This window comes from Herpailurus yagouaroundi, unplaced genomic scaffold, assembly GCF_014898765.1.
Source record: "Herpailurus yagouaroundi ecotype Mexico unplaced genomic scaffold, PumYag 140, whole genome shotgun sequence".
Classification (NCBI taxonomy): domain Eukaryota; kingdom Metazoa; phylum Chordata; class Mammalia; order Carnivora; family Felidae; genus Herpailurus; species Herpailurus yagouaroundi.
Window position 1 is genome coordinate 79852421 of NW_024412395.1, and position 10758 is coordinate 79863178.

Here is a 10758-nt window from a genome sequence, read left to right on the forward strand (position 1 = left end):
GAGCAAGCATGCACACACATGTACATGTACAAGCAGGGAGTGGCAGAGAGACAGAGAACCCCAAGCAGCCTCCGCATTTTCAGCACAGAGTCGAAAGCAGGGCTCAATCTCACAACCATGAGATCATGACCTGAGCTGAAATCAAGAATCAGATGCTTATTAACCGACTGAGCCACCCAGGTGCCCCAAAACATTTATTGTTTTGATTCCTCTGAGATTAAAAATAACACTAATGTTTGGATATTATACATTTTATAATACATTAAAAAAATTCAAAGTAGTTCTGGGATGTTGTGCTAGATATGAGGTAGTGGGTTAAAGAAAACACACATGACTGAACTACTTCTATAAGGGGAGGTTCGGAATTGCGTTATACTGCTACTGGTAAAGGGAAGAATGCCTTCCTTACTCCACTACTACATGTTCGCATTTGCTTTTTGATCGACCATTTACCTTTTGGAAATATATTTATTTTGTGGGAGAGTATGAAATCTTTTTATAGAGAACAAAATATTAATTGGCTTTCTTGTCATGCTTGTTGAGAATCTTTTTCTCAGTTTGTACAATACATATTAACTTTGTTTTTAAAAAACTGGTGGTTTAGAATTTAGATGCTTACGTGGTCAAAAACTAAAACAAAACCCAACCTATTTTGAGGGACTTGTCCCATCTCTTAAGCTTAGAAAATCCTTCCAACTCTAGAAATTTTAGTATTTCTAACCTTTTCCTTTTTCTTTTCTTAAAGGATTTCAAAACATTTGATTCTTAATTTATCTGAACTTTATTTTGATATGTGGTAGAAGACGATCCAAATAAATTTTGTTTTCTCTCCAAAAGTTAACCAAATGTTACAGAATAAACCTTTTCCCCTCTATGATTTAGATTGCCTCATATCTTATATACTGAATATCTTTATTCACTAGTGCCCCTTTCAGGCATAGGTATGTTTAATAAAAAGTAAATATAATAACTTACCAATAGTGGTTGAGAAAAAAGTTCTAGCTGAGCTCTATAAATGATGTCATCAAGGACTTCTTGGCCAAGGTCCCACTGCCCATTATACCTGTGGAGAAGCAGATTGTTTACTATCTTTAGCAAGTATCTCTAATCTTCAACAACATTTTTATTGTTCCAAGTCCTACTATTTTGGTTCTAAAACAAGTTTTCACATTAATATTTGTATCATCTCATTTCCAAACTGTCTTACTTTTGGTTACAAGTACAAAATGAAGATTTTTGAAATCTAATGTTTATCTACTAATGTTTAAAATAGTTTACAGATGTCTTTTCACATAATTGGCTTTTATCATGTGTTGATATTTAGGGTAATCTACTGAAATGCATTTATGAAAACTTAGGTTATGAACTATGTAGATAGACATAGTTTTCCAGAAAGAAAGCCTGACCTACTTCCAGACTCTAATTTAATGACTAGTTATATTTTGGCTATTTAAAAAGTACTAAAAGGACTACTATGAACAATTATACAACAACAAACTGGACAACCTAGAAGAAGGATAAATTCCTAAAAACACACAGACTACAAGGACTGAATCATGAAGAAACAGAAAATTTGAACAGACCAACTACTGGTAAGGAAATCGAAGCACTAATCAAAACCCTGCTAACAAACAGAAGTCCAGGACCAGGTGGCTTCACAGGTGAATTCTACCAAACATTTAAAGAAAAATTAATACCAATTCTTCTCAAACTCTTCTGAACAACAGGAGAGAATACTTCCATATTCATTTTAGAAGGCCAGCATTACTCTGATACCAAAACCAGACAAGAACACTACCAGAAAAGAAAATTACAGGCCAATATCCCTGATGAACATAGATGAACAAAAAAATTCTCAAAATATTAGCAAACCAAATTCAACAATATATTAAAAGGATCATGTATCATGATCAAGTGGGATTCATCCCTTGGTGCAAATATGGCTCAAAATCTGCAATTCAATCAATATGATACACCATATTAACAAAATGAAGGATAAAAATCATATGATCATTTCAATAGGTGCAAAAAAAACCATTTGACAAAATTTAACATCCATTCATGATAAAAACTCAACAACGTGAGTGTACAGGGGACACACCTTGACAATAACAAAAGGCATATATGACAAGCCTACAGCTAACATCATACTCAATGGTGAAAAACTCAAGGCTTTTTCTCTAAGATCAGGAACAAGACAAGGATCCTACTCTTGCCACTTTTATTCAACATAGTACTAGAAATTCTAGCCATAGCAATTGGGCAAGAAAAAGAAATTAAAGGATCCAAAATCAGAAAAGAGTAAAACTGTCTCTATTTGCAGATAACATGGTATTTATACAAAACTCTAACAATGTCACTAAAAACATTATTAGAATAAGTGAATTCAATAAAGTTGTAGGATACAAAAATCAGTATTTAAAATCTGTTGCACTTATATTCACTAATAATGGACTATAAGAACGTGAAATTGAGAAAAAAATTCCATTTATAATTGCATTAAAATAGTACCTAGGAATAAATTTAACAAGAAAATGAAAGACCTATATACTGTACACTTAAATTTTTATATAAGACACAGATGAAAGAAATAGAAAAACACAAATGGAAAGATATTGCATGCTCATGGATTAGAAGAATTAATATTGTTAAAATGTCCATACAATCCAAAGCAATCTACAGATTCAGGGTAATCCCCATCAAAACTTCAATGATATTTTTCACAGAAATAGAAATAATCCTAAAATTTGTATGGAAACACAAAAGACCCCGAATAGCCAAAACAGTCTTGAAAAAAAAAAGACCACAGCTGGAGGCATCACACTTCCTGATTTCTAACTAGACTGCAAAACTACAGTAATTAAAACAGTGTGGGTACTGGCATATATAACATACATAGATCAATGGAAACAGAAGAGAGCCACGAAATAAACTTGGGCATGTGTTGTCAATTAATTTATAACAAAGAGCCAAGATTATACAACAGGGAAAGGAAAGTCTCTTCAATAAATGGTGTTGGCAAAACTGAGCAATGACATGCAAAACAATGAAACTGGACCCCCATCTTACATCAACACAAAAATCAAATCAAAATGGATTAAAACCTAAATGTGAGATCTGAAACCATAAAAACTCCTAGAAGAAAACATAGGCAGCAATTTCTTTGACATCTGCCTTGGCAACATTTTTTTTTTCCTTTAGATATGTCCTCATAGGCAAGGGAGACAAAAGCAAAAATAAACTATTGAAACTACACCAAAATAAAAAGCTTTTGCAAAGGAAACCACCAAGAAAATGAAAAGGCAATCTACTAAATGGGAAAAGGTATTTGCAATGATATATCCAATAATGGGTTAATATCCAAAATATATAAAGAACTTAACAATTCACCATTAAAAAAAACAAATAATCTGGTTAAAAAATGGGCAGAGGAAGCAGTCAGTTAAGCATCTGACTTAAGCTCTGGTCATGATCTTGCAGTCTGTGAGTTCAAGCCCCGCGTCGGGCTCTGTACTGACAGCTAAGTGCATGGAGCCTGCCTGCTTCGGATTCTTTGTCTCCCTCTCTCTCCACCCGTCCCCCACTCATGCTTTGTCCCTCCATGAAAAATGAATAAACCTTAAAAAAAAAATTTTTTTTTAAATGGGAAGAGGACCTGAATAGATATTTTTCCAAAGAACACATACAGATGGCCAACAGGTACATGAAAAGTACTTAACATCACCAATCATCAGGGAAATGCAAATCAAAACCATTAGATATCACCTTGTACCTGCAAGAATGGCTATTACCAAAAAGACAATATTGAAATAAGTGTTGCCAAGGATGTGGAGAGAGGAAATCCTGTGCATTATTGATGAAAATGTAAACTGGTGCAGCAACAGTATGGCAATCAGTATGGAGGTTCATCAAAAAATTAAAAATAAAACTACCATATGATCTAGCAGTTCCACTTCTGGTACATATCTAAAGGAAACAAAATCACTGAACTCGAAAAGACATCTCCACTCCCATTCACTGTAGCATTATTTACAAAAGCAAGACATGGAAACAATCTAGTGTTCACTGACAGATGAGTGGGTAAAGAAAATAGAAAATATGGTGTACACACACACACATGGGGCGGGGCAATAAATATTACTCAACCATAAAAAAGCAAAAAAATCCTGCTATTTGCAACAACATGGACAGATCTTGAGGGCAAATCTGTAACTAGGTGTAGTGACAGATGTTAACTAAACTTACTGAGGTAATCATTTCACAATATAAAATATATTGAATCATTGGGTTGTGCATCTAAAATTAATAAATCTTATATTTCAATTGCATCTCAATTAAAAATTGTCTTTGATCATTATTATTCATTGTTATTTAAATAACAAGTGTACAATTCATTTTTAAAAAGTACTATAAGGAATTCATATTAGAAAGAGAAGATAATGGGTCCTTCATGGAATAAGAGTCAGTATTGTACAACTGATAAGGACAAAAGAGAAATATTAAGCTTCCAAACATTAGGAACAATTCACTGAGTTTTATAGTCTATCTACTTACATGGCATAATAAACCCCTGTGAGGAGTTGCACCATGAATTCGGGATCCAATACTATTCGACCACAGAGTTCTTTCCAGTGTTTTTCATGTTGCCGTGGAAACCCACTCACACAAACCCTAGGAAAAGATGGAATTTGCCATGTATGATTTCCTGATTCATTAAACATTTTTCCTTCCACAAATTCACTTATTCAATTATTCATACCTCTTATATTTACTGAGTACCTGCTATGTGCCAGTCACTGTCCTGGGCCTACGCATACAGTTATGAATAGACAAAAAGATAAAAATAAAATCTGTGCCCTCATGAAGCATACATTCTAGAGAACCGTCTCAATAAAAGCAACAAGTTTTCTCAAATAGCTAACTATCTCTGTCGTCCTTCTCCTTCTTTACAAAACAAATGTATAATTCTTACATGTCCCAAATTGTATCAGGATGAATTAGTGGGAGATACAGAAATTTCAAAACAAATTAAGGGACATTTCAAAATACTGATGTTTGTGAGGGCTTTTTATTTTCTTTTATTTTTACGTAATCTCTACACCCAACATGGGGCTAGAACTCACAACCCTGAGATCAAGAGTCACACGCTGTACCCACTAAGTCAGCCAGGTGCTCTATGAGGCCATTTTTTTTTTTTTTAATTTTTTTTTTGCAACGTTTATTTATTTTTGGGACAGAGAGAGACAGAGCATGAACGGGGGAGGGGCAGAGAGAGAGGGAGACACAGAATCGGAAACAGGCTCCAGGCTCTGAGCCATCAGCCCAGAGCCCGACGCGGGGCTCGAACTCACGGACCGCGAGATCGTGACCTGGCTGAAGTCGGATGCTTAACCGACTGCGCCACCCAGGCGCCCCAGGCCATTTTTTAATTAAAGTGCCATAAATAAGCTTCTGTCTTCATCTCATTAAGAAATGCTTCCAGAAAAGTTATGCTGAATAATTATCAAAGTTGTAATGTACTTATATTATTTTAATCAATTAGTTTGTTAGAATAATTATAATGGTGAGTCCAGAAGAAATTTTTCAGTGTTTAGTGCATTACAGTCTCGGGAAATTTTTTTAAATCTCAATTTACACATATATTTTTGTAGCAGAGATATACAATTAAGAGATCAATTAAAGACTTATAAGCATAGGGATGCCTGGCTGGCTTAGCTGGTGGAGCCTGCTTAAAAAAAAAGTACAAAACAAAACCTACAATGGTTAAATTAAAAAAAAAAAAAAAGACTTGTAAACATAGTATGGCATTATATTAGTATAAAATTATGTGGGCAAAGTAGTAGGGAAGATCAATTTCAAGGAGGAAAAGAAATAATGTTAGATTATTAAAAGCTTGTTCATCTATTCCTCAAATGGATTATGGTGGGTATTTACATTATAAACATTTAAAATACTGACCTAACAATTATTTGGTTTATTTTGTGAATATGTACATGCCAGAAATCATACCATTTGCAACTATTTAAGATAAAATGAAAAAATTTTAATGTTAACTTAAGACGTGTAACAGCTACACAGTGTGTCAAAATTTTTTAGGGGATATATGAACAAAAGTGTGAGGACCACTAAATTCTGCCATCATTTTTGCTCTTAAGAAACTCTGTTAATAAAGTGCCACAAAAATTACAGATTTGGCAGAATTGTTTTCATGAATCAATGATAGGTCGCTTATAAATATTTTAAAAAATGTTTGTATGGAAACCAATTTGACAATAAATTTCATATATAAATAAATAAATAAAAAATACAATACAATAAAATAAAATAAAATAAATAATTCTTCCCAGTCAAAAATAAATAAATAAATAAATAAATAAATAAATAAAAATAAAAATAAAGAAGGGAAAAAAAAATAAAATAAAAAATGTTTTTTTAATGTTTATTTATTTTTGAGAGAGAGAGACAGAGCATGAGTGGGGGAGAGGAAGACAGAGAGGGAGACACAGGATCCGAAGCAGGCTCCAGGCTCTGAGCTGTCAGCACAGAGCCTGACGCGGGGCTCAAGTCCACAAACCACAAAATCATGACCAGAGCCAAAGTCAGATGCTTAACCGACTGAGCCACCTAGGCACCCCTATAAATAAATTTATCTGTAGATAGGCAATAAGTACTTAAACAGTATACTCTCTTGATAACAGTGTCTAGGTTAGAGACAAGAATTTTGTTAGTCATTAATCATATTACAGGCAAGTGAAAATAATACAGCTATTTTAAGAGAATCTATAAAATCAAACTTGTAGCTAATTAGATTGATTTTTCCCCAATTAGCAAAACAATTTTGTTGTAAATAGGACCACACTCTCTTCCCACTAACACAACAGTATGAACTTGAGCAAAACATTTGGGAGTGGACAGTCTCTTGTAGGGCCATGAATCCCTGTATGATCCCTCCCTTGCTGGTATTCACACCCTATATATCACCTACTATTGAGTGTGGGTGGGATCTGTGATTTGCTTCCAACCAATAGGATATGGCAAAGGTGATGGGATTTCTGTGACTACATGTATGTGATTATTTTATATAACAAGGCTGCATGTAGGTCTCGCTGGAGTCTCTCTCCGCTTTGAAGAAGCAAGCTACCGTTTTGTAGGCTGCCTATGTAGAGAAGACTACGTGGCAAAGAACTAGGCTGGCCTTTAGCAGTCAGCCAACAAGAAGCTGAAGCCCTCAGTCCTACAACTATAAGAACAGAATTCTGCCAATAAAAGTGTACAATACCTCAGTTGAGCCTCAGGTAAAACTGTACCTTCAGCTGACATATTAAACACAGCTTTCTAAGACCCTAAGCAGAGGACCCTAGACTCCTGACTTACAGAAACTGTGAAATAATAAATGTGTGCTATTTTAGCTGTTACGTTCATAGTACATGGCAATTTGTTACAAGGCAATAGAAAACTAATAGAGTAAAACCTTGGATTGCGAGTAACATGTTCTGCAAGTGTTCCACAAGACAAGCAAACATTTCTAATAAAATCTTAAACTTGATAAATGAGTGATGTCTTGCAATACGAGTAGTACGTGATACCAGATGTCACATGATCACAACTGAGCCAAGGGTTCTTCTCTCTCTCTTGCTGTGGAATTGTGGGCGGGTGACTGTCTTGACGCTCAGATGCTTGGTCTCAGGCTGCAGTGTTTGGCAGAAATTAGTGATTTTTCAGAACGCTGGAAGGTGCCCACAACTGGCACTAGTGTGTTTTTTGTCACTTCAAAACACCTGTGGACAGTCCTTTGCTTTTCCACACAAGAGTAAGCTTACGAATGCTTTGCTTCCTTCTAGGTCAGGCCGTCTACAGATATAGACCCTCTCCTCTGCTGCCCTACTGCCAGTTACATTAAATACAGTATATGACAAGAGCTTATTAATACTGTACTGTAGTCAACATGTATACAACACAACATGTATACAATGGGCCCCATGCAGAAAAAGATTCCACTGAGTCAATAGACAGCAGCGATTCCATTAGTGATAGTAAAAGTCATCCTCTCCTCTCTCGTCTCACTCACACCAGCCACAAAGGTTTTCAAAGGTAAGTGCAGGTTAATTTACTTTTCTTTATATTTTGTATTTTCTTTATTATTTTGTATTATATTACAGTACTGTAATCACTTTTATCTGAATATTTTTGGGTTGTGGAATGAATCATCTGAGTTTTCATTATTTCTCATGGGGAAATTTGCTTTGATATGAAAGTGCTTTGGATTACAAGCATGTTTCTGGAATGAATTATGCTCCCAAACCAAGGTTTTACTGTAGAGCATTTAACCTTTTTCAGGGGACTCAGTTTCCTCAAGTAAAAAGAGAGATACCTGGGTGGCTCAGCTGGCTGAGTGTCTGACTTCAGCTCAGGTCATGATCTCACGGTTTGTGGGTTCAGGCCCCACATGAGGCTTTGTGCTGACAGCTCAGAGCCTGGAGGCTACCTTGGATTCTGCGTCTCCCTCCCCTATTCTCTGCCCTCCCCTATTCTCTGCCCCTCCCCTATTCACGTTCTCTCAAAAATAAATAAACATTTTTTAAAAATTTAAAAAATCAGTTGGACAGAATGAACTCAGGGTTCTTTTTATAATTGAAATTCTGTGACTCAAAAGGTACTCTGACTCCAAACTAACTTATATTAAATTTTTTTTCTATACTGGACATTTAAATTTCAGCTCAGCTGAACTCAAATTATTAGAAATTCTGAATTAGTGAAGACTGGAACACACAAATACAAATGAGACATATAAATGATTAATGCTATTGCTAATTTTATTCAAAGCACAGTTATTGTGAAATATATAAATGAAAAACTTCACATTCCTTCAGACTTTCTCCACATATAGGACTATTATTCAAAGCTCTCAAAGGGATTTATAAAACTGGGCATCCAGGCAGTGATTAGGTGTATTACTAAGCCAAACTAAATTTAAGACATCTTGGCTTGACTTGATGTTCAGCTAGAAACTACTTCTTTAATGCTAAAATACTTTTAAGAAGTCATGATACGTGAGGGATGATAAGAATTCCTACAGGAATGTAAGCTCCTTGAGTTTTGTTTACTGCTATATTACCAAAAATTAGAACAGCACCTACTACAGAAAATGCGTTCAATAAATATTTGTCAAATAAATGAATATGAAGGCTAATGATAATTATTCTTCTCACCTGGAGCCCATCCGACAAAGAGACTGGTAAGATGAAGCAGGCATATACACAATAGCAGAATTATAACACAACATGAGAAAACTCAGGACTTCAAACCTAGAAAAAATAAACAAAGGAAAAGGATTACAAACAATTATTTCTACCAGAGACTACAGTAAGTCATTTCTTTGGTGGTTGTTTATAACAAGAATGTGTTAATATTGACCGTCATGATTTTTCAATCAGATTGCTGTGATATCCTCCTCAATAATTTCCCTGTTTTCATCTTCCTTATTAATTGCTACCATCTATATTTTCCTGCTCCAAAAATAAGCCATCATGCTTAAACAGATGACTCCCCTATCACATTAACCCACTGTTCCTATTGACTGCATGATAAAATCCAAACCAATCATGACATAAAAGGCCTTTAAAATCCACCCTCAAAACCTACCTCTCCAACCTTACTTCCCTCCACTGCTTACCTCGTATACCACACTACATCAATCTTCTTACCACTCCATGAATACATCATAACTTTTTGTAACTCCTTGCTTTTATAGAGGCTGCTCTTTCTTACTAGAACATAGTTTTTCACTTGGGTAATTACTGCTTAAGTTTCAAATGTTGGTTCAAATTTTTACCTTAGATATAAAGCCATTCTTAATTCTCCCAGCTAAAGGAAACAGTTCTCTTTGTTTTGTAGCTCTAATACAGCACAGTGAATCTTAATTGCTGGTGTTTAGCTACGTAGTACCTATTTACTAATAAGCAACTTTAGTTTACTCATTTAGTTTATCATTCCTAGGTCTAGTATCCAACATTGTCTAATATGTTATAATTGCTCAAAAACGTTTATTTTAAATTTATAAAGAATTTTATTGAATGAATAAATATTTCTTAATTTTTAAAGTCTCTAAGAAAGTGGCTCCTTAATCTGGATGCACACTACTGTTATTTAAGGACATTCTGGAATGATATATTCTGGTGCCTCAACCCAGACTGACCCAATTAGAATCTATGAGGGCATGATCCAAGAAAGTTGTACTTCTAAAAAGCTTCTTATAGGTGGTAAAGAGTATATAGAAACTCTTTGTACTATTTTTGAGATATTTTCTGTAAAAAAAAAAAAAAGTCTGAAATTATTTCAAAAGAAAAAGTTAAAAACTGAGTTGAAAGTCTGACTTGGAAGCAGTCATATCTTCAGATTCCTTCTCCATCTCAATAGTTAGGTTTATTGAAGACTTACTTTTTTAAAGGATTAAAGAAAATTCTATGTGGGCGCCACATGGGTGGTTCAGTGGGTTAGGCATCTCACTCTTGATTTCAGCTCAAGTCATGACCTCATGGGTGGGATTGAGCCCTGCAACGGGCTCTATGCTGACAGTGCAGAGCCTGCTTGGGATTCTCTTTCTCCCTCTCTCTCTCAAAATAAATAAATAAACTTAAAAAAAAAAAAAAGAAAAGAAAAAAAGAAGGGAAGGAAGGAAGGAAGGAAGGAAGGAAGGAAGGAAGGAAGGAAGAGAAAGAAAGAAAGAAAGAAAGAAAGAAAGAAAGAAAGAAAGAAAGA

General features: G+C 34.8%; 1 protein-coding gene across 8 annotated transcripts in view; it reads right to left on the reverse strand.

Annotated features, from left to right (window-relative positions):
• The window catches only part of HYCC2 (hyccin PI4KA lipid kinase complex subunit 2), a 91232-nt gene that overhangs the window by 15687 nt on the left and 64787 nt on the right, over positions 1-10758 (reverse strand). For all 8 annotated transcript variants that reach the window (XM_040475818.1, XM_040475820.1, XM_040475815.1 and 5 more), the window contains 3 exons: positions 9210-9305; positions 4555-4671; positions 976-1063 (listed from right to left, as the gene is read on the reverse strand). In XM_040475818.1, coding sequence (XP_040331752.1) covers positions 976-1063; positions 4555-4671; positions 9210-9305 — 301 coding nt within the window. The remainder of the gene's footprint in view (positions 1-975; positions 1064-4554; positions 4672-9209; positions 9306-10758) is intronic.